At 63.2% G+C, this 23520-nt stretch overlaps 3 protein-coding genes across 3 annotated transcripts; 1 reads left to right on the top strand and 2 right to left on the bottom strand.

Moving 5' to 3' along the window:
- Positions 1-2270: 2270 nt before the first annotated feature.
- On the bottom strand, positions 2271-10659 carry LOC308037216 (folate receptor gamma-like; the record flags this gene model as incomplete). Its single annotated transcript, XM_080338819.1, has 4 exons — positions 2271-2542; positions 4347-4482; positions 5741-5929; positions 10507-10659. 4 exons carry the CDS (start codon positions 10657-10659, stop codon positions 2271-2273), a joined length of 750 nt encoding a protein of 249 aa, XP_080194945.1.
- Positions 10660-12077: 1418 nt separating this feature from the next.
- On the top strand, positions 12078-16043 carry ANAPC15 (anaphase promoting complex subunit 15). The gene is made up of 4 exons (XM_080363745.1): positions 12078-12276; positions 15439-15498; positions 15626-15763; positions 15842-16043. Exons 1-4 carry the CDS (start codon positions 12157-12159, stop codon positions 15887-15889), a joined length of 366 nt encoding a protein of 121 aa, XP_080219871.1. The 5' UTR covers positions 12078-12156; the 3' UTR covers positions 15890-16043.
- A 4-nt stretch (positions 16044-16047) lies between these two features.
- On the bottom strand, positions 16048-19005 carry LOC308053011 (transmembrane O-methyltransferase homolog). Its single transcript, XM_080363744.1, has 3 exons — positions 18496-19005; positions 16514-16710; positions 16048-16438 (listed from the first exon to the last, which is right to left on the bottom strand). The coding sequence occupies exons 1-3, from the start codon at positions 18992-18994 to the stop codon at positions 16073-16075; spliced, it is 1062 nt and encodes a 353-aa protein (XP_080219870.1). The 5' UTR covers positions 18995-19005; the 3' UTR covers positions 16048-16072.
- Positions 19006-23520: the final 4515 nt, after the last annotated feature.

Below are 23520 nucleotides of genomic sequence, written 5' to 3'. Positions count from 1 at the left end.
CAGCACCGGGGGGGCGGGGGCACGGGGGGGGGCGGGGAGCAACCGGGAGGGGGCGGGGAGAATGGGGGGGGGCGGGCAGAGGCACCGGAGGGACGGACAGCGCTGGGGGATGTGGCGAAACGGGGGGACGCGGGACACCGTGGGGACGGGCGGTGGCAGCGGGAGGCGGAGGGCGCGGAGGAGATGGGGAGCACCGGGGGACACCGCCGGGTCGCGGGACACCGGGGAGTCGGGCGGCACCGGGGGGACCGGGGACACCGGGGAGACGGGGGACACAGGGGGACGGGTGGTGGCACCGGGAGGCGGAGAGCGCGAAGGGGATGGGGAGCACCGGGAAGACGGTTGACACCGGGGAGATGGGGTCACCGGCAAGATGGGGGACACAGGGGGACGAGGACACCAGGGGGACGTGGGACATCAGAGAGGCGGACGGTGACACCGGGAGGCGGAGAGCGCGGAGGGGATGGGGAGCACCGGGGTCACCCGTGGGTCGGCACCACCGGGGAGATGGGGTCACCGGGGGAACGGGGACACCGGAGGGACGGGCGACACCAGGGGGCGGGCAGCAGCACCGGGGAGACGGGCAGCACTGGGGGACGTGGCGAACCGGGGGGACGGGGGACACAGGGGGACGGGGACCCCGTGGGGACGGGCGGTGGCACCGGGAGGCGGAGAGCGCGGAGGGGATGCGGAGCCCTGGGGGACTCCGGGGGGTCGGGCAGCACTTGGGGGACGGGTGACACCAGGGCGATGGGGTCACCGGGGAGACGGCTGGCACGGGGGACACCGGGGGTCAGGCAGCACTGGGGGGATGTGGCACATCGCGGGGACGGATGACACCGAGGAGACGGGGGACACCGGCTGGCACCGGTTTCGGGGCTCGGGCGGTGGCACCGAGGGGACGTGGCACATTGAGGGGACTGGTGACACCGGGAGGCAGGGAGCATCCCACCCCGGGACAGTGCACCCCATATCCCCCCATAGGACAGGGCACCCCATGTTGTGTCACCCCCGGGGCATGGCACCCCAAATCCTCACCCTGGGGCAGGACATCCCATATCCCTCCCCCTGCCTCGGGGCAGTGAACCCCAAATCCCACCCATGCCACAGGGCACCCCATGTTATTCCCCCACCTCGGGGCAGTGAGCCCCAAATCCCCCACACACCACAGGGCACCCCATGTTATTCCCCCACCTCAGGGCAGTGAACCCCAAATCCCCCACACACCACAGGGCACCCCATGTTATTCCCCCACCTCGGGGCAGTGAGCCCCAAATCCCCCACACACCACAGGGCACCCCATGTTATTCCCCCACCTCAGGGCAGTGAACCCCAAATCCCTCCCATGCCACAGGGCACCCCATGTTATTTCCCCACCTCGGGGCAGTGAGCCCCAAATCCCTCCCACGCCATAGGGCACCCCATGTTATTCCCCCCCCGGGACAGTGCACCCTACATCTGCCGCCCCCCCTGGACACGACACCCCATGTTGTGTCACCCCCGGGACATGGCACCCCAAATCCCCACCCCGGGGCAGTACATCCCATATCCCTCCTCTTGCCTTGGGGCAGTGCACCCCAAATCCCCCCCATGCCACAGGGCACCCCATGTTATTCTCCCCCGGGGACAGTGCAACCCAAACTCCCCCACACGCCACAGGGCACCCCATGTTATTCCCCCACCCCGGGACAGTGCACCCCAAATCCCCCACACGCCACAGGGCACCCCATGTTATTCCCCCACCTCGGGGCAGTGAACCCCAAATCCCCCACACAGCACAGGGCACCCCATGTTATTCCCCCACCTCGGGGCAGTGAGCCCCAAATCCCCCACATGCCACAGAGCACCCCATGTTATTCTGCCCCGGGGACAGTGCACCCCAAACCGCCCCCACGCCACAGGGCACCCCATGTTATTCCCCCACCTCGGGGCAGTGAACCCCAAATCCCACCCATGTCACAGGGCACCCCATGTTGTTCTCCCCCGGGGCCAGTGCACCCCACATCGCCCCCAAGACAGTGGGGGCACACAAAGCCATGCCTCCCCAAAAGCCATGGGGAGGGGGTCCCAGCATCAGAGACCCCCGTGCCCCCCACTTTGTTGGGTGTGTGGGTCCAGGGGGGGACGATACCACACACCGGTGGGTCCGTATGGATAAACACGGATCCCCCCAACCCCGCAGCCCCCCAACACCCGGCTGGGCAGGAGCGTTTATTGACCAGCCACACGCAGCGCGGGCGCCAGCGGCCGGTGACACTTGGGGACAGGGCTCAGAGCAGCCCCAGCAGGGCGGGGGGCAGCAGGGCCAGCAGGAGCGGGGGCAGCACTGGGGGGGCGGCACCGAGGGCGTAGAAACGGGCGACGGCGACGTTGGGGTTCCCCAGCGCGGGGTCGAACCACATCTGGATGCAGCGGCCGGAGCCGCGCCGGTGCTGCGTGTAGCGGTAGGAGTGCGACCAGAGCTCCTCGCACAGGTCGGCTGGCGTGGGGAACACGAACTTGAACTTCTGGCACATGGCGCCGTGGGGACACTGGTTGGTGCCTGTGGGGACCAGGGTTGGGGGGGGGGGTCTATTTTTAGAATAGGAGGTGGCATTGATTGGGCTGGGGGGGTGATTGGGGTGCTAGTGGGTCCTGCTGACTTTATCCGGGGAGAATTGGCACTGGGGGGCCCCCACCCAACTGCCAGCACCCCCTGTCACCCCCACCCCATGGGGACCCTTGACCCCCCCAGACTCACAAACAGGAGGCGGGGGGGGGGTGTTTTTGGGATAGGAGATGGAGTTAACCAGCGTGGGTGGGGGGTTATTGGGGTACCGGTGGGTCCCTCTTAACCCTGAGGGACTGACCTTGTTGCGTTGACATTGGGGGGGCCCCCAGCCCGCTGCTAGCACCCCCTGTCACCCCCCACCCCATGGGGACCCCCCCAGCCCCACTCACAGCCAGCAGGGAGGGGGGCGTGTTTTTGGTATGGGGGGTGGCATTGCCTGGGGTGTAGGGGGGTTATTTGGGTCCTGGTGGCTCCTATTGACTTTGTTGGGGGGGGTGACATTGGGAGGACCCCACCCAGCTGCAGCACCCCCGTCACCCCACACCCCTCAGACTCACAGCCACTGGGGGTGGGATAGGGGTGGCATTCCCTGGTGTGGGGGGCTTATCAGGGTCCAGATGGGTCCCTTTTAATCTTGGGGGCCCCCACCCAACTGCCAGAGCCCCCCCTGTTATCCCCTACCCCATAGGGACCCCCAGCCCCCCAGCCCAAACACATCCAGTTGGGGGGACACGCAGCCACCTCCCCTGCAGCAACACGGGGAGGGAACTGGGGACACACTGTCCAGCCCAGTTCAGCCCAGTCCATCCAAGTACTTCCCAGTCCAGCCCAGTTCAGCCCAGTTCATCCCAGTGCGGCCCAGTTCAGTCCAGCCCATCCCAGTACTTCCTAGTCCAGCCCAGTCCAGCTCAGTTTATCCCAGTGCAGCCCAGTCCAGCCCAGTGCAGCCCAGTTCATCCCAGTTCATCCCAGTGCAGCCCAGTCCAGCCCAGTCCAGCCCAGTTCATCCCAGTTCATCCCAGTGCAGCCCAGTCCAGCCCAGTCCATCCCAGTACTTCCTAGTCCAGCCCAGTTCATCTCAGTGCAGCCCAGTTCAGCCCAGTCAAGCCTAGTTCGTCCCAGTGCAGCCTAGTTCATCCCAGTTCATCCCAGTCCAGCCCAGTCTAGCCCAGTCCATCCCAGTACAGCCCAGTTCATCCCAGTTCATCCTAGTCCAGCCCAGTTCAGCCCAGTACTTCCTAGTCCAGCCCAGTTCAGCCCAGTGCATCCCAGTCCAGCCCAGTTCATCCCAGTGCATCCCAGTCCAGCCCAGTTCAGCCCAGTTCATCCCAGTGCAGCCCAGTCCAGCCCAGTTCAGCCCAATACTTCCTAGTCCAGCCCAGTTCAGCCCAGTTCAGCCCAGTTCAGCCCAGTGCAGCCCAGTTCATCCCAGTACAGCCCAGTCCAGCCTAGTTCATCCCAGTCCAGCCCAGTTCAGCCCAGTGCAGCCCAGTTCATCCCAGTCCAGCCTAGTTCATCCCAGTCCAGCCCAGTTCAGCCCAGTGCAGCCCAGTTCAGCCCAGTTCATCCCAGTACAGCCCAGTTCATCCCAGTGCAGCCCAGTGCAGCCCAGTCCAGCCCAGTTCATCCCAGTACTTCCCATGGTGTCCCTCATCCCGCTAACAGCCAGTGGGGGAGGACAGGGAGTGAGTGGGGACACATGGGGGTCTGTCCCCAAGGCGGGGTGTCCCCGAGGTGGGGTGTCCCCGAGGTGGGGTGTCCCCGAGGCGGGGGTGACCCCGTGCCCCCCGCTGACCTGAGGTCCAGTTCCAGCCCTTGTGCCAGTTGACCTTGCAGGTGGCGCTGTCCTGGCAGTCGTCCCACCACTGCTCGCAGTCCTCGCGGCACAGCGGCACGTGCAGGATGCGCTCCCGGCGCCAGCTGGTGTCCGACTGCCCGGGGACACGGCCCAGCGCACACCAGTGCACACCAATGCACACCAGCGCACACCAGTGCACACCAGCGCACACTAGGCCAGCCCAGTCCAGCCCAGTGCAGCCCAGTTCACCCTAATGCAGGCCAGACCATCCCAGTCCAGCCCAGTTCACCCCAATGCACACCAGTCCATCCTAGTCCAGTCCAGTTCATCCCAGTGCAGCCCAGTCCATCCTAGTTCAGCCCAGTCCAATCCAGTCCACCCCAATGGACACCAGTCCATCCTAGTCCAGTCCAGTTCATCCCAGTGCAGCCCAGTCCATCCTAGTTCAGCCCAGTCCAGTTCAGTCCAGTTCATCCCAGTGCAGCTCAGTTCAGCCCACTTCTTCCCAGCTCAGTCCAGCCCAGTCCAGCCCAGTTCATCCCAGTCCAGCCCAGGCCATCCTAGTCCAGTCCAGTCCAGCCCAGTGTGGCTCAGTCCATCCCAGTTCATCCCAGTTCACCCCAGTCTAGCCCAGTACTTCTCATCCCAGTCCATCCCAGTTCATCCCAGTGCAGCCCAGTCCAGCCCAGTCCATCCCAGTTCATCCCAGTCCAGCCCAGTTCATCCCGGTGCAGCCCAGTGCAGCCCAGTTGATCCCAGTCCAGCCCAGGCCATCCTAGTCCAGTCCAGTCCAGTCTAGTTCATCCCAGTGTAGCTCAGTCCATCCCAGTTCATCCCAGTTCACCCCAGTCTAGCCCAGTACTTCCCATCCCAGTCCATCCCAGTTCATCCCAGTGCAGCCCAGTCCAGCCCAGTGCAGTCCAGTTCAGCCCAGTATAGCCCAGTCCATCCCAGTACTTCCCATCCCAGTTCATCCCAGTCCAGCCCAGTTCATCCCGGTGCAACCCAGTGCAGCCCAGTTGATCCCAGTCCAGCCCCGGCCAGCCTAGTCCAGTCCAGTCCAGTTTAGTTCATCCCAGTGTAGCTCAGTCCATCGCAGTTCATCCCAGTTCACCCCAGTCTAGCCCAGTACTTTGCATCCCAGTCCATCCCAATTCATCCCAGTGCAGCCCAGTTCAGCCCAGTCCAGCCCAGCGCAGCCCAGTTCACCCCAGTCCAGCCCAGTCCATCCTAGTCCGGTCCAGTTCATCCCAGTCCAGCCCATTTCGTCCCAGTGCAGCCCAATGCAGCCCAGTTCAGCCCAGTCCAGCCCAGCCCATCCTAGTCCAGCCCATTTCATCCCAGTTCATCCCAGTCCATCCCAGTTCACCCAGTGAGCAGGTGTGCCCCACCTGGTCAATCCACGGCCCCAGGTTGGGGTCACACTCGTACAGACACGTGTCCTGGATGAAGTGACGCTTGCACTTTGGGGACATGACCCCGCAATGGTCCCAGTTGAAGTTGTACAGGTAGGACTGGTCCCGATGGGCCTCCAGGCTGGTGTTGGCCGTGCAGCACGCGTTGTCCCGCCACGGGGAACACTGCGGGGACAGGAGGTGACAGCAGGTGACAGGGCACAGGGATCCCCCGCTGGCCCCACGGTGGGTGATGGGGCAGACGGACCCCTCCGGTGACCCCATGGAGAGGTGGCACCAGGGAATGAGGCAGATAGAACCCACAGGGAGGTGGCAGCAGGTGACAGGGCAGAGGGACCGCTCTGGTGACCCCACAGTGGCTCATGGAGCAGAGGGTCCCCACAGGAAGGTGGCACCAAGGAATGGGACAGAGGGACCCCTCCAGTGACTCCACAAGGAGGTGGCAGCAGGTGACAGGGGAGAGGGACCCCCCAGCTGACACCATGGGGAGGTGGCAAAAGTGATGGGGCAGAGGGACCCCTTGGTGACACCACAGCAGGTGACAGGGCAGAGGGACCCTGACGGGGCAGAGGGACCCCATGAGGAGGTGGCACCAGGTGGCAGGGCAGAGGGACACCCTGGTGACCCCACGGGGAGGCGGCAGCAGGTGACAGGGCAGTTGGATCCCATGGGTAGGTGGCACTGGGTGATGGCGCAGAGGGACCCTCATGGGGCAGAGGGACCCAACGGGGAGGTGGCACCAGGTGACAGGGCAGATGAACCCTCCGGTGACACCCCAGAGGGAGGTGGCAGCACGTGGCAGGGCAGAGGGACGCCCTCGGTGACCCCACGGGGAGGTGGCACGAGGTGACAGGGAGTGGGAACCCCAGGTGACACCACAGGGAGGTGGCACTGGGTGACAGAGCAGAGGGACCCCTTAGTGACCACAGGGTGGGTGATGGAGCACAGGGACCCCCCAGTGGCTCCATGGGAAGGTGGCAGCAGGTGACAGGGCAGAGGAACCCCTTGGTGACACCACAGGGATGTGGCAGCAGGTGACAGAGCAGAGGGACCCCCTGGGGACACCACAGGGAAGTGGCAGCAGGTGACAGGGCAGAGGGACCCCTTGGTCACACCACAGGGAGGTGGCAGCAGGTGACAGGGCATAGGGACCCCTTGGTCACACCACAGGGAGGTGGCAGCAAGTGACAGGGCAGAGGGACACTAACAGGGCAGAGGGACCCTACAGGGAGGTGGCAGCAGGTGACAGGGCAGTTGAACCCTCCAGCAACCCCACAGGGAGGTGGCAGCAGGTGACAGGGCAGAGGGACGCCTTGGTGACACCACAGGGAGGTGGCATTGGGTGACAGGGCAGAGGGACCACCGGGTGACACCACAGGGAGGTGGCATTGGGTGACAGGGCAGAGGGACCCCCCCCCGCCCTGGTGACACTACAGTGAGTGACAAGGCAGAGGGAACCTCCAGTGACCTCATGGCGAAGTGGCAGCGGGTGACAGGGCAGAGGGACCCCCTGCTGGCCCCATGGTGTGCGATGGGACAGAGGGACCCTCCAGTGATCCCACAGGGAAGTGGCAGCAGTGGGGGAGAGGGACCCCCCAAGTGACACTGTAGGGAGGGAGCACCAGGTAATGGGGCAGAGAGACCCCACTGGTGACCATACGGTGGGTGACGGGGCAGATGGACCCACCGGTGAGCACACAGGGAGGTGGCACCGGGTGACAGGGCAGATGAACCCTCCGGTGACACCCCAGAGGGAGGTGGCAGCACGTGGCAGGGCAGAGGGACGCCCTCGGTGACCCCACGGGGAGGTGGCACGAGGTGACAGGGAGTGGGAACCCCAGGTGACACCACAGGGAGGTGGCACTGAGTGACAGAGCAGAGGGACCCCTTGGTGACCACAGGGTGGGTGATGGAGCACAGGGACCCCCCAGTGGCCCCATGGGAAGGTGGCAGCAGGTGACAGGGCAGAGGGACCCCTTGGGGACACCACAGGGAGGTGGCAGCAGGTGACAGGGCAAAGGGACCCCTTGGGGACACCACAGGGAGGTGGCAGCAGGTGACAGGGCAGAGGGACCCCTTGGGGACACCATAGGGAGGTGGCAGCAGGTGACAGGGCAGAGGAACCCCCAGGTGACACCACAGGGAGGTGGCAGCAGGTGACAGGGCAGAGGGACCCCTTGGGGACACCACAGGGAGGTGGCAGCATGTAACAGAGCAGAGGGACCCCCAGGGTGACACCACAGGGAGGTGGCAGCAGGTGACAGGGCAGAGGGACCCCCTGGGGACACCACAGGGAGGTGGCAGCAGGTGACAGGGCAGAGGGACCCTCGGGTGACACCACAGGGAGGTGGCATTGGGTGACAGGGCAGAGGGACCCCCCCACCCCGCCCTGGTGACACTACAGTGAGTGACAAGGCAGAGGGAACCTCCAGTGACCTCATGGCGAAGTGGCAGCGGGTGACAGGGCAGAGGGACCCCCTGCTGGCCCCATGGTGTGCGATGGGACAGAGGGACCCTCCAGTGATCCCACAGGGAAGTGGCAGCAGTGGGGGAGAGGGACCCCCCAAGTGACACTGTGGGGAGGGAGCACCAGGTAATGGGGCAGAGAGACCCCACTGGTGACGGTACGGTGGGTGACGGGGCAGATGGACCCACCGGTGAGCACACAGGGAGGTGGCACCGGGTGACAGGGCAGATGAACCCTCCGGTGACACCCCAGAGGGAGGTGGCAGCACGTGGCAGGGCAGAGGGACGCCCTCGGTGACCCCACGGGGAGGTGGCACGAGGTGACAGGGAGTGGGAACCCCAGGTGACACCACTGGGAGGTGGCACTGAGTGACAGAGCAGAGGGACCCCTTGGTGACCACAGGGTGGGTGATGGAGCACAGGGACCCCCCAGTGGCTCCATGGGAAGGTGGCAGCAGGTGACAGGGCAGAGGGACCCCTTGGGGACACCCCAGGGAGGTGGGAGCAGGTGACAGGGCAGAGGGACCCCTTGGGGACACCACAGGGAGGTGGCAGCAGGTGACAGGGCAGAGGGACCCCTTGGGGACACCATAGGGAGGTGGCAGCAGATGACAGGGCAGAGGAACCCCCGGGTGACACCACAGGGAGGTGGCAGCAGGTGACAGGGCAGAGGGACCCCTTGGGGACACCATAGGGAGGTGGCAGCAGGTGACAGGGCAGAGGAACCCCCGGGTGACACCACAGGGAGGTGGCAGCATGTAACAGAGCAGAGGGACCCCCAGGGTGACACCACAGGGAGGTGGCAGCATGTGACAGGGCAGAGGGACCCCTTGGGGACACCACAGGGAGGTGGCAGCATGTAACAGAGCAGAGGGACCCCCAGGGTGACACCACAGGGAGGTGGCAGCAGGTGACAGGGCAGAGGGACCCCTTGGGGACACCACAGGGAGGTGGCAGCATGTAACAGAGCAGAGGGACCCCCAGGGTGACACCACAGGGAGGTGGCAGCAGGTGACAGGGCAGAGGGACCCCCTGGGGACACCCCAGGGAGGTGGCAGCAGGTGACAGGGCAGAGGGACCCCCGGGTGACACCACAGGGAGGTGGCATTGGGTGACAGGGCAGAGGGACCCCCCCCCCCGCCCTGGTGACACTACAGTGAGGGACAAGGCAGAGGGAACCTCCAGTGACCTCATGGCTAAGTGGCAGCGGGTGACAGGGCAGAGGGACCCCCTGCTGGCCCCATGGTGTGCGATGGGACAGAGGGACCCTCCAGTGATCCCACAGGGAAGTGGCAGCAGTGGGGGAGAGGGACCCCCCAGGTGACACCGTGGGGAGGGAGCACAGGTAATGGGGCAGAGAGACCCCACTGGTGACCGTACGGTGGGTGACGGGGCAGATGCACCCACCGGTGAGCACACAGGGAGGTGGCACCGGGTGACAGGGCAGATGAACCCTCCGGTGACACCCCAGAGGGAGGTGGCAGCACGTGGCAGGGCAGAGGGACGCCCTCGGTGACCCCACGGGGAGGTGGCACGAGGTGACAGAGAGTGGGAACCCCAGGTGACACCACAGGGAGGTGGCACTGGGTGACAGAGCAGAGGGTCCCCTTAGTGACCACAGGGTGGGTGATGGAGCACAGGAACCCCCCAGTGGCTCCATGGGAAGGTGGCAGCAGGTGACAGGGCAGAGGGACCCCTTGGGGACACCACAGGGAGGTGGCAGCAGGTGACAGGGCAGAGGGACCCCCTGGGGACACCCCAGGGAGGTGGCAGCAGGTGACAGGGCAGAGGGACCCTTGGTGACACCACAGGGAGGTGGCACTGGGTGACAGAGCAGAGGGACCCCTTAGTGACTGCAGGGTGGGTGATGGAGCACAGGGACCCCCCAGTGGCTCCATGGGAAGGTGGCAGCAGGTGACAGGGCAGAGGGACCCCTGGGGACACCCCAGGGAGGTGGCAGCAGGTGACAGGGCAGAGGGACCCTCGAGTGACACCACAGGGAGGTGGCAGCAGGTGACAGGGCAGAGGGACCCCCGGGCAACAACGCAGGGAGGTGGCACTGGGTGACAGAGCAGAGGGTCCCCTTAGTGACCACAGGGTGGGTGATGGAGCACAGGGACCCCCCAGTGGCTCTATGGGAAGGTGGCAGCAGGTGACAGGGCAGAGGGAACCGGGCGACACCACAGGGAGGTGGCATTGGGTGACAGGCAGGGGACCCCGCAGTGACCCCCTGACCGGTGACACGGGTGTGTGCGGGGGGGTGACAATGACAATACCTGCCCGTAGAGCTGTCCCTCGGGCCCTGGCTCTGTCTTGTGGTGCTTGGCGTCCATGCAGACGTTGAGCAGCGAGTCCCCTGTCACCGCGCCGGTGACCGCGCCGCTGAGCGGCCAGGCCAGCAGCGCCAGCAGCACCCGCGCGGCCGCCATGGCCCTGCCGAACCGCGGCGGCGTGGGGGGGTCACCGCGCCGGCACCCCGAGGAACACCGTGGGGACAAAGTCCCCGTGGCGCACGTGGCGGCGTACGGCGGTGTCACATTGTCACCGCCGGGCCTGGGGGGGGCTGGCTCCTACCTGGGGGGTCCCGGGTGCCGGGGGGCGAGTGTGGCTCGTGGCGAAGGTCACGGGCGGCCCAGCCCTTGGCCACTGAGCAGGACACGTCACTGGCCGCCGAGGAGGGGACAAGGCCCGGGACTGTCCCCCCCCCGGCACCGCATGGAGCCAGGATCCCTCCCCCAGCGCCGGGCTGGGGGGAGCGGCGGCCAAAATCCACTTGTGGGTGTTTGTCCGTCCCTCCTGCGGGGGGGGACACGGCGGGGAGGTGGCACCGGGCCCTGACACCAGTGGGGGGGACACTCCAGTGGGTAAGAGATGTCCCTGGGGGGACAGGATCCCCCCCGTTGGGGTCACAGATACCCCATGGGTCACAGATACCCCCGGGGGGTGGCAGGTACCCCAGGGGTGGCAGATGAGGGGGGGAGGGAGCAGATACCCCTTGGGGATCACAGACCCCCCCACAGGAACCCCCGGGGGTGTCACAGCTGCCCGGGGGGGGGCAGGTTGACCCCACATTGAGGTCACAGATACCCCGGGGGGTCACAGATGTCCCCATGGGCATCATAGATGCTCTGGGGGGGGGCGGGGGTCATAGATACCCCCCCATTGGGGTCATTGATGCCCCATGGGTCACAGCTGCCCTGAGGGGGGGCAAGTACCCCCCCAGTTTGGGTCACTGATACCCCATTGAGGTCATAGACACCCCCAGTGGGGAGGGACAGGTACCCCTGGGGTGATACATGATGGGGGGGCACAGATATGCCCCTGGGGGTCACAGCTGCCCTGCGGGGGACAGATACCCCCCGAGCTGGGGTCACAGATGTGCCGGGGGGGGTCACAGATTGTCTGTGTGTGGGAGGGTCACAGATACCCCCCTATTTGAATCACCGATACCCCACGGGTCGCAGATGCTCCTGGGGGGTCACACCCCCCCCCGAGTCACAGATGGACCCGGGGGAGTCACAGATGCCCTGGGGGGACACGTACCCCCCAAACTGGGGTCACAGATGCCCTGGGGGGGGTCACAGATGCCTGGAGGTGTCACAGATGCCTTGGGGGGGGCAGGTAACCCCCGATTAGGGTCTCAGATGCCTGTGGGGGGGGTCACAGATGCCCACGAGCCACAGATGTGCCGAGGGGGGGTCACAGATGCCGGGGGGGGGGGTCCAAGCGGAGGGGGGCGGATACCTCCAGCTGTCAATCAGGCCGCCCCGCCCCTCTCCGGGCCACGCCCCCTTTCCCCTCCTCGTCCTTGTGGGCGTGGCCTCCACTCCGCGCAGGGCGGGGCGGCTCCCACTTCCGGGTCGGCGCGGCCCGGCCGGTCCCGCCGTGTTCGTGTCCCGGTCCCGCCGTGTCCCGCCCGCCCCGCCATGTCCACGCTGTTCCCGTCGCTGCTGCCGCGCGTCACCGAGTCCCTGTGGTTCAACCTCGACCGGCCGTGCGTGGACGAGACCGAACTGCAGCAGCAGGAGCAGCAGCACCAGGCCTGGGTAAGCGGGGGGGGAACGGGGAACCGGGGCAGCGAATTGTTCCCGGATCCAACCTCAACTTGAGGCCGTTTCCTCTGCTCCTGGCGCTTGTTCCTGGGGAGCAGAGCCCGACCCCCCTGGCTCCAAGCTCCTTTCAGGCAGTTCAGAGATCAGAAGGTCTCCCCTCAGCTCCTGTTCTCCAGCTGAACCCCCCAGGTCCCCGAATCACCCCCAGGATTGGTGGTTTGTCCTCCCCAGGTCCCAGCACAGGGACGGTCGCTGCCCTGGTCCCGCTGGCCACCCCAGTGCTGGGACCAGCCAGGATGCTGGTGGCCTCTTGGCCACCTGGGCACACGCTGGCTCATGTTCAGCCGCTGTTGAACCGGCTCTGGGTACAAGACTCCGATCTACAACCATCCCATGTTGGAGCACATTGCCCCTAGTTCAGCCAGACCACAGGATCCCAGAGTGTCAGGGGTTGAAGGGCCCTGGGAAGCTCATCCAGTGCAATCCCCCCATGGAGCAGGAACACCCAGATGAGGTTACACAGGAAGGTGTCCAGGCGGGTTGGAATGTCTGCACAGAAGGAGACTCCACAACCCCCTGGGCAGCCTGGGCCAGGCTCTGACACCCTCACCGGGAACAAGTTCCTTCTCGAATTTAAGTGGAACCTCCTGTGTTCCAGTTTGCACCCATTGCCCCTTGTCCTGTCCCTGGTTGTCACCAGCAGAGCCTGGCTCCATCCTCCTGACACTCACCCTTTCCATATTGATCCCCAGCAATGAGTCCCCCCTCAGTGTCCTCTTGTCCAGCTCCAGAGCCCCAGCTCCCTCAGCCTTTCCTCACACGGGAGATGCTCCACTCCCTGCAGCATCTTGGTGGCTGCGCTGGACTCTCTGCAGCAGTTCCCTGTCCTGCTGGAGCTGAGGGGCCACAACTGGACACAATATCCCAGGTGTGGTCTCCCCAGGTCCAGAGGAACGTTTCCTGTCCCAGGAGCTGCTCAGCAGATCCCACGCCTGAGGAATCTCCCCACACTTTGGTTACCAGGCTGGAGACAACCAGGGGCGGGTCAGTGGGACATGGGGAAAAGGTTCTTCCCCAGAGGTGCTGGACACTGAACAGGCTCCCAGGGAGGTGTCACGGCCCCAACCTGACAGTGTTCAACAAGAGACTGGACACCGTCCTCAGACACACGGGGTGGCCTGCGGGGTGTCCTGTGCAGGGACAGCAGTTGGACTCCATGATCTGTGGGTCCCTCCAGCTCAGGGTATTCTGCAATTGAGGGGTCACCCAAGATTAAAATCAACTGATTTCCAAGCAATTCTTTCCACTTCTAATCAACAGGCTATGTAGTGTGGGAGCGCGAGATGGAACATACCAGGGGCTGTGACATAACTGGTGCAGCAAGGTGACCCTTGGCTGTGTCTGCTGGGAACAGCATCTCACACGGGTTTGATGATAAAATAGTCCGTCTTTCCCCTCCTCCCACCCCTTAATCACAGAAGAGGTTGTGTTGAAAAGGACCCTAAGATGATCTGGTTCCAACCCCTGCCATGAGCAGGGACATCTTCACAGCTCAGGGTGCTCAGACCCCGTCCAGCCTGGCCTGGGATGTCTCAGGGATGGTTCATCCACCACCTCTCTGGCCAGCCTGGGCCAGGCTCTCACCACCCTCAGGGCAACAATTCCTTATATCCATCCTCAACCTCCCTCCTTTAGTTTAACCCATCACCCCTTGTCCTATCACAACAGGCCCTGCTCAAAAGCCTGTCCCCATCTTTCTTCTCGCCCCCCAGGTGCAGGACGTTGCACTTGGCCTTGTTGAGCAGCTCTGTTATCCCCAAAACACGGTTCTTTGCCCAGTGTGCATAAAAACAAGCCGAAGTTAACACACAGAGACGAGATATTGTTTATTACAGGATCGTGCAAGTCCGGATGCTGGAATCAAGCCAGCACCCCAGCAAGAGAAGTAACGGGCATTATATACAGAATCGTAGCCCTCCTCAGGGCAGTCCTAAGGAGCCAGTTGGTTACACATTCGCATATTGCATTTCATGATCATTTTAGCGTATAACGAGCAACATTCAGCTACAGGACACTTTATCCAGCAGTCTGGAGATGTGTGTTGGAGCAAAACTCAGCTCATCGTGTTGGCTTCCGAACGTCTAAAGCTGCGAGGGCAGCAGTGCCTGTAGTTTGTGACCAGTTTGTGACAACTTGTGTAGTTTTGCAAGTCACTCTTTTCTTTGTCGTATGAGCAGACCGACCTAAAACTGAGAGGATTTACGTATCTTTAGGTTGGCGACTGCAGACAGGGTTCATTCTTTTAGGTGATGACAACAGCTCTATGTACGTGAATGTATAAGTTTCCAGTAGAAGCCTAAGTTAACTTAGACACAGTGTTGCTTGAACTGGAATGGTCCTGCACTGGGGTCGAGAAGAAAGATGGGGACAGACTTTTGAGCCTGTTGTGACAGGACAAGGGGTGATGGGTTAAACTAAAGGAGGGAGATTGAGGCTGGATATAAGGAATTGTTGCCCTGAGGGTGGTGAGAGCCTGGCCCAGGTTGGCCAGAGAGGTGGTGGATGAACCATCCCTGGAGACATCCCAGGCCAGGCTGGACAATCATTTCGATTTGCTTCTCCTCTCTCGTGCTCATTCAGGAGGGAAAGAAGTTACCCTGAACTTATATCACCTTTTCACTTGTCCTTCTGCTGGCTCCAGGCTCCTTGAGCAGCTCCTGGTTAATTAATTAACCTCCTGCACAGGGAGGCGGGCGGCGGTTTCCGCTCTGTGCTTGGGCACCACAGCCCTGAACATGGGGCAAAATCCCATGCGTTTCAATGATTTATTTGGGTTGTTTTTAAAGTATCTAGGTGATTAAATTATTGCAATTAAATAAAATAATTCCAATCAGTAATTAAACCCCCGGCGCTTGGGTGGGTCTGAGTCCCCTTGTTTTGGGCGAGGGCTTTAATTGAGCTTTAATTACCGGCAGCGCTTGTGCTCATCTGGCTCAACAGATGCATCAAATTTGGGTTGTACTTTTGGTGTAAAAACCCAAAAACATTATGTTTGGGCTCAGTTTGCCAGCGGGAAGCACTGGAGGGGGTCAGGATGCTCAACCCCCCCTTGACCCCCATTTTTCTCCCTGTTTACCCCCTGTTTTCTCCCCCCAGCTCCAGAGCATCGCTGAGAAGGACAACAACCTGGTGCCCATTGGGAAACCGGCATCCGAGGTGGGTTCGGCACCGCAGGGAGGGGACAGGGGTGTCCCCCAGCCCTGTCGGAAGTGGGGGGACACTGTGGGGGTCACATCCCCCCCCGTGTCCCCCAGGCGAGGCGCTGGAGCTGTTGTCCCCACAGCATTACGACGAGGAGGAGGAGGAGGATGACGAGGACGACGAGGACAGCGAGGAGGACTCAGAGGACGACGAGGACATGCAGGACATGGACGAGATGAACGATTATAATGAGTCGCCTGACGACGGGGAGATTAACGAGGTAAATTTGGGCGGGGGGGACGCGTCCCCCCAGATCGCCACTCTGCTTTGGGGGGGCTCAAATGTTTCCCCGCCGCAGGTGGACATGGAGGGGGCAGAGCAGGACCAGGACCAGTGGATGATCTGAGCCGGAGGTTTGGGGGAGCCTGAGCCCCCCTAATGGTGCCGGAACCCCCGGGGAGCATTTTGATGCCGGGGGGGGGCGTGGGGTGAAGATGTGGAGGGGTGCAGAGCGATGCTGGGAAAGCATGGGGTGTATTTTCTTAATAAACTCAATTTTTCAGAAACAGGCACATTAAACGCACCCCGTTTAATGGGGGACCCGGTGCACCCCGGTGTCCCCGCCGGGCGCCGAGTCGCCATCCCCGGCATAGCGCAGCTCGGCGATGCCGTCGGGGATGGCGGGGAAGTACTCGAGGCTGGCGCGGTGCAGGCGGCAGCGGTAGCGGCCGCAGGTTTTGGCGTACTGCAGGAAATGGGGTGCACCGGGGAACAGGACGTTGTCGGCCAGGACGGTGGCCCCCGGCGCCAGCAGCCGGTGAGTCTCCAGCAGCCGCAGGTCCCGCAGGTACCAGCACTTGCGGTGATCCATGAAGACAAAATCCACCTGGGCCAGGCCGTGGTGCTGCCGCAGCCGCGGGATCACCGCATCCGTGGGGCCCACGATCAGCTCCACCTGCACCAGATCCTGCTCAGTGTCGCCATATCGGGGTGTCCCCCCGGTGTGTCCCCCCCCTGCCCCGGTGCTCACCGTGCGCTCGTCGAAGCCAGCCAGCCGGATCACCTTCTCGGCCACGGCGCCGTGGCGCGGTTCCACCGCCACGGTGTAGAGCCGGGCGCCCGGTGGCAGCCCCGCCGCCAGCAGCACTGCACCGTAGCCGAGGTGGGTGCCCAGCTCCAGCACCCGTTGCGGCGCCCGCTCCGCCAGCAGCCGCTCCACGATCCGCCCTGCGGGGCCACCGAGTCCTCAGGGACACAGCGGGGACACTGGGGGCCGTGTCACCCCATGTCCTCGCTCCCCAGGGGGTTCCCTGGCGCCAAGAGGGGCAGGATGGAGGGGAACGGTTGCGCCAGAGCTCCCTTGTCCCCCTGGCACTTGGGGGCACAAGGTCCTGATGTGGTGCTGTGACCATAGCAATAGTGCCGCGGGTGTGCTAACGATGTTATGGCCGCACCAACGGTGCCACAGCTGTGCTGATGCCACTGAGGCTGTGCCAGCAGTGCTGTGGTCATACCAGTGGTGTCACAGCTGTGTCAATGGTGCCATGGCCATGCTGGTGCTGCCACAGCTGTGCCAGTGATGCTATGGCTGGCACTAATGGTGTTGTGGCCATGCCAGCAGTGCCGGGGCCTCGGCAATGGTGTCATGGCCAGGTCAACAGAGCTGCAGTGGTGCCAATGACACCATGGCCGTGCTGATGGTGTCACAGCCGTATCAACACCGACACAGCCAAGCCAGCAATGTTAATGGCGACACGGCTGCGTCAATTATACTGTGGCCATACCAACAGTGCCATGGCCATGCCAATGATGCCATCGCTGTGCCAGGGGTGCCACAGCTGTGTCAATAATGCCATGGCCGTGCCAATGATGCCATCGCTGTGCCAGAGGTGCCACAGCTGTGTCAATAATGCCATGGCCACGCTAACAATGCCATGGCTGTGCCATTGGTGCAGTGGCCACACCAGCAGTGCCATGGCTGTGCCAATGGCACCATGACCATGCCAACCATGCCACGGTCATATCAGCAGCACCATGGCCACAACAACAGTGCCACAGCTGTGCCAGGGGTGCTGTGGCCATGCCAATGATACCGTGGCCGTGCCAGCGATGTCACTGCTGTGCCCATGGTACCATGGCCACACCAGCAGTGCCATGGCTGAGGTGGTGGTGCCGCCACAGTCGTGCCATTGGTGCTGTGGCCATGCCAATGATGCCACAGCCATGCCAGCAGTGCCATGGCCACACCAGTGGCGTCATGGCCATCTCAACAGTGCCACGGCCATGCCAACAGTGTCATGGCCATACCAATGGTGCCATGGCTGTGCTGATGGTGCTGTGGCTGTGCCAATGATACCATGGCCGTGCCAACCATGCCACTGCCATGCCGATAGTGCCGTGGCCACACCAACAGTGCCATGGCTGTGCCAATGGTGCCACGACCATGCCAACCATGCCATGGCCGTACCAACAGTACCATGGCCATGCCAGCAGTGCCATGGCCACACCAATGGTGTCAGGGCTGTGCCAACAGTGCCACGGCCATGCCAACAGTGTCATGGCCGTACCAATGGTGCCATGGCTGTGCTGGTGGTGCTGTGGCCATGCCAACCATGCCACTGCCATGCCAATAGTACCATGGCCACACCAAGAGTGCCATGGCTGTGCCAATGGCGCCACGACCATGCCAACCACGCCATGGCCATACCAACAGTACCATGGCCATGCCAGCAGTGCCATGGCCACACCAATGGTGTCAGGGCTGTGCCAATAGTGCCACGGCTGTGCCAATGATACCATGGCCATACCAAATGGCCATACATGCCATACCATGGCCATACAATGCCATAGCCAAATCAATTGCACCACAGCTTTACCATTGCCGCTGTGGCCACGCCAATGACACCATGTCCATGCCAACGGTGCCATAGCCGTGCCAATGACGCCACGACCACGCCGCCAGCGCCACGGCCACACCGGTGGCGCCGCAGCCGTGCCATAGACCGCTCTCACCTTTGACGGGCCCCACGCAGCTCAGGTGCTCGTGGCGGCAGCTCCAGCGGTCGAAGGTGCTGAGGACGTGCCGGGGGTCGCCGGGCACCGCGTGCGCCAGCAGGTACTGGAAGGCGCGGTGCTCGCGGGGGACGCCGCTCAGGCGGTCGCGCAGCCAGAGCCGCAGCACCGCGCGGTACAGCAGCGCCAGGTAGTGCCGGTAGCGCAGCAGGAGGGTGAGGAGCAGCGGGACAAAGGCCAGAGCGATGGCCGGGGACACCATGGCCGAGGGGTCCCCCGGGGAGCTGGTGTGTTGGGGACACGCGCGGCACGAGCTGGAAGGGGGTGGCGCAGGGGGAACCGTCCGGCACAGCCCTTGGCTTTGCTGGCCCCGTGATGCTAATTCTGCACCGCACACCCTACGGCAGAAAATATGCGCCCCAAAAATCTGCGACCCACGCACTGCACCCCAAAATCTGCACCCCAAAATGTGCACCATGCGTTCAGCACCCCGAAGCATGCACCCCAGGACCTGCGCCCAAAAACATGCACCCAAAAAGCTGCGCCCCAGAATGTGCGCCCTGCACCCCTCAACCTGTACCCCCAAATCTGGACCCGAAATCTGTGCCCCAAAATGTGCACCTCAAAACCTGTGCCCCCAAAACCTGCACCCCCAAATCTGGACCCTAAATCTGTGCCCCAAAATGTGCACCTCAAAACCTGCGCCCCAAAACCTGCACCCCCAAATCTGGACCCGAAATCTGTGCCCCAAAATGTGCACCTCAAAACCTGTGCCACGCCCCTGCACCCCAACACCTGCACCCACAAACATGCACCCAAAGTGTGCATCCCATATCCTGCACCCCAAAACCTGCACCCGCCCCCTGCACCCTTGGGGGTCCCCGGGCACACCGAGGAGATAGAGCCGGGTGGCACCCACCTGAGAGCTGCGGGGAGCAGGCAGAGTGCGGGCGGTCAGGATCAGGACCCGGGACTCAGGACTCAGGATCCAGGACACAGGCAGGATCAGGACTCAAGATCCAGGACTCAGGCAGGATCAGGACTCAGAATCCAGGATTCAGAATCCAGGACTCAGGCAGGATCGGGATCCAGGACTCAGGCAGGATCAGGATTCAAGATTCAGGCAGGATCGGGATCCAGGACTCAGGCAGGATCAGGATTCAAGATTCAGGCAGGATCGGGATCCGGGACTCAGGCAGGATCAGGACTCAGGATCCAGGACTCTGGCAGAGATCAGGATCCAGGATTCAGAATCAGGACTCAGGCAGGATCAGGACTCAGGATCAGGACTCAGGATCAGGACTCAGGCAGGCTGCAGGCAGGGTGCAGGACACAGAACTCAGGCAGGATCAGGACTCAGGATCTAGGACTCAGGATCCAGGACTCAAGCAGGATCAGTATCCAGGACTCAGAATCAGGACTCAGGCAGGATCCAGGACTCAGGATCCAGGACACAGGCAGGATCAGGATTCAGGATCCAGGACTCAGGATCCAGGACTCAGGATCAGGACTCAGGCAGGATCAGGACTCTGGATCAGGACTCAGGATCAGGACTCAGGATCAGGACTCAGGCAGGATCAGGACTCAGGCAGGCTGCAGGCAGGGTGCAGGACACAGGAATCAGGCTGGATCAGGACTCAGGATCCAGGACTCAGGATCCAGGACACAGGCAGGATCAGCATCCAGTACATGGGGTCAGGACTCAGGCAGGATCAGGACTCAGAATCCAGGACTCAGGATCCAGGACACAGGCAGGATCAGGATCCAGGACTCAGAATCAGGACTCAGGCAGAGATCAGGATCTAGGACTCAGGCATGATGAGGATCCAGGACTCAAGATCCAGGACTCAAGCAGGATCAGGATCCAGGACTCAGAATCCAGGATTCAGGACTCAGAACCAGGACTCCGGCAGTATCCAGGACTTGGGATCCAGGACACAGGCGGGATCAGGATCAGGACTCAGGATGAGGACTCAGGATGAGGACTCAGGCAGGCTGCAGGCATGGTGCAGGACACAGGAATCAGGCAGGATCAGGATTCAGAATCCAGGACTCAGGATCCAGGACACAAGCAGGATCAGCATCCAGTACATGGGGTCAGGACTCAGGCAGGATCCAGGACTCAGGATCAGGACTCAGGACTCAGGCAGGATCAGGACTCAGGATCCAGGAGCAGGCAGGAGCGGGCAGGATCCAGGGAGCAGGACTGAGGACCCAGCACTCAGGACCCAGACCCAGAGTCAGGCAGCGGCCGCTGGGCCGGCAGCCGCGGCGCTGCCGCTCAATTATTGATGGTGGCACCGCGGCCGCAGCGGCTCCGGTTACTGGGGACCAGTTACCGATGGGGGCAGGGAAGTGGGGAGGGGGGTCCCTGTACAGGGATGGGGGGCTGATAATGGGGGCTGATACTGGGGCTGGGGTCCCCATACTGGAACTGGGGTCCCCATACTGGGGCTGGGGGCTGATACTGGGGCTGGGGTCCCCATACTGGAACTAGGGTCCCCATACTGGGGCTGGGGTCCCCATACTGGGGCTGGGGTCTGATACTAGAACTGGGGATCCCCATACTGGAAAAGGGGTTCCCATACTGGAACTGGGGTCCCCATACTGGGACTGGGGTCTGATACTGGAACTGAGGTTCCCATACTGGAACTGGGGTCCCCATACTGGGACTGGGGTCTGATACTGGAACTGGGGTTCCCATACTGGGACTGGGGTCTGATACTGGAACTGGGGTTCCCATACTGGGACTGAGGTCTGATACTGGAACTGGGGTTCCCATACTGGAACTGGGGTCCCTATACTGGGGCTGGGGTCTGATACTGGAACTGGAGTCCCCATACTGGGACTGGGGTCCCTATACTGGGATTGGGGTCTGATACTGGAACTGGGGTTCCCATACTGGGACTGGGGTTCCCATACTGGGGCTGGGATCCCCATACTGGAAAAGGGGTCCCCATACTGGGACTGGGGTCCCTATACTGGGACTGGGGTCTGATACTGGAACTGGAGTCCCCATACTGGGACTGGGGTCCCTATACGGGGACTGGGGTCTGATACTGGAACTGGGGTTCCCATACTGGGGCTGGGGTCTGATACTGGGGCTGGGGTTCCCATACTGGGACTGGGGTCCCCATACTGGGACTGGGGTTCCCATACTGGGGCTGGGGTCTGATACTGGAACTGGGGTTCCCATACTGGAACTGGGGTCCCCATACTGGGGCTGGGGTCCCCATACTGGGACTGGGGTCTGATACTGGAACTGGGGTTCCCATACTGGAACTGGGGTTCCCATACTGGAACTGGGGTCCCCATACTGGGACTGGGGTCTGATACTGGAACTAGGGTTCCCATACTGGGACTGAGGTCTGATACTGGAACTGGGGTTCCCATACTGGGACTGGGGTCTGATACTGGAACTGGGGTTCCCATACTGGGACTGAGGTCTGATACTGGAACTGGGGTTCCCATACTGGGACTGGGGTCTGATACTGGAACTGGGATTCCCATACTGGAACTGGAGTCCCCATACTGGAAAAGGGGTCCCTATACTGGGGCTGGGGTCTGATACTGGGGCTGGGGTTCCCCTACTGGGACTGGGGTCCCTGTACTGGGACTGGGGTCTGATACTGGAACTGGGGTATCACATACTGTGATACTGGGACTGGGGTCCTCATACTGGAACTGGTGTTCCCATACTGGAACTGGGGTCCCATACTGGGACTGAGGCCTGATACGGGGCTGGGGGCAGTGGGACTACTGGGGGGCTCTGGGGGGGTCACCAGGAAGCACTGGGGAGTTAGTGGGGGGCACTGGGGGTCACTGGGGCCACTGGGGGGTTACCGGAGGGCACTGGGGGATGACCAGGAGGCACTGGGGGGTTACTGGGGAACACTGGGGGTCACCAGGGGCACTAGGAGGGCACTAGGAGCACTGGGGGTCACTGGGAGCACTGGGGTATACTGGGGGAACTGGGAGCAATGGGGGAACTGGGGGGCACTGGGAGCACTGGGGGTTGCTGGGGGGCACTGGGGAGTTACTGGGAGCAATGAGAGAATTGGGGATACTGGGGGTGACTGGAAGCATTGGAGGACATTGGGGGGCACTAGAAGCACTGGGGGTTCACTGGGGTTTACTGGGGGTTATTGGGGGTTACTGGGAGCAATGGGAGAACTGGGGATACTGAGGGCCACTGGGAGCATCGGGGTTCACTGGGGGGGACATTGAGGGGCACTGCGAGCACTGGGGGTGACATTGGGGGGGACTGGGAGCACTGGGGGGCACAAGGGGTTGCTGGGGGGGTCACTGGGAGCAATGGGAGGACTGGGGATACTGGGAGTCACCAGGAGCACTGGGAGGCACTGGGGGGTTACTGGAGGGAACTGGGGAGGGTCACTGGGAGGCACCGAGGAGTTAGTGGGGATACTGGGGGGCACTGGGGGCACTAGGAGCACTGGGGGTTCACTGGGGGGCACTGGGGGAGTTACTGGGGGAACTGGGAGCAATGGGAGCACTGGGGGGGGCATTGGGGAGCACTGGGGAGGACATTGGGGAGCACTGGGGGAACTGGGGGGGCCATCGGGGAGCAATGGGAGCACTGGGGGGGGCACTGGGGAGCACTGAGGGGGACATTGAGGAGCAATGGGGGGCACCAGGGGGTTACTGGGGGCACGGGGGGGGGGGTCACTGTGGGGTCCCGGAAGCGACACCCGCGCGCACGCGCCGCCCCGCGCGCCGCCCCCCCCCCCGGCGCCACGCGCGCACACACACATACACGCGCGCGCAGGGAGGGGCGGCGCGTGCCGGCGCCCACGTGACCGGCGCCCCGTCACGCGCGCGCGTCGCCCACCGCCGCGTGACACCGCCCCCGCGCGAGCCCGCGCCCAACAAAGCCCGCGCGCCCCCGCGCGCACCCCCCACCCCTACCCCCCCGCGCGCTGATTGGCCGCCCGCCACGCGACGGCACCGCCCACCTCTCCTTCCCCATTGGCTCTTTCCGCCGAGCCACGTGACGGCGGATCACGA

This window comes from Nesoenas mayeri, assembly GCF_963082525.1.
Source record: "Nesoenas mayeri genome assembly, chromosome: 1".
Taxonomy (NCBI): Eukaryota; Metazoa; Chordata; class Aves; order Columbiformes; family Columbidae; genus Nesoenas; species Nesoenas mayeri.
This window is presented reverse-complemented; position numbering and strand designations above follow the sequence as displayed.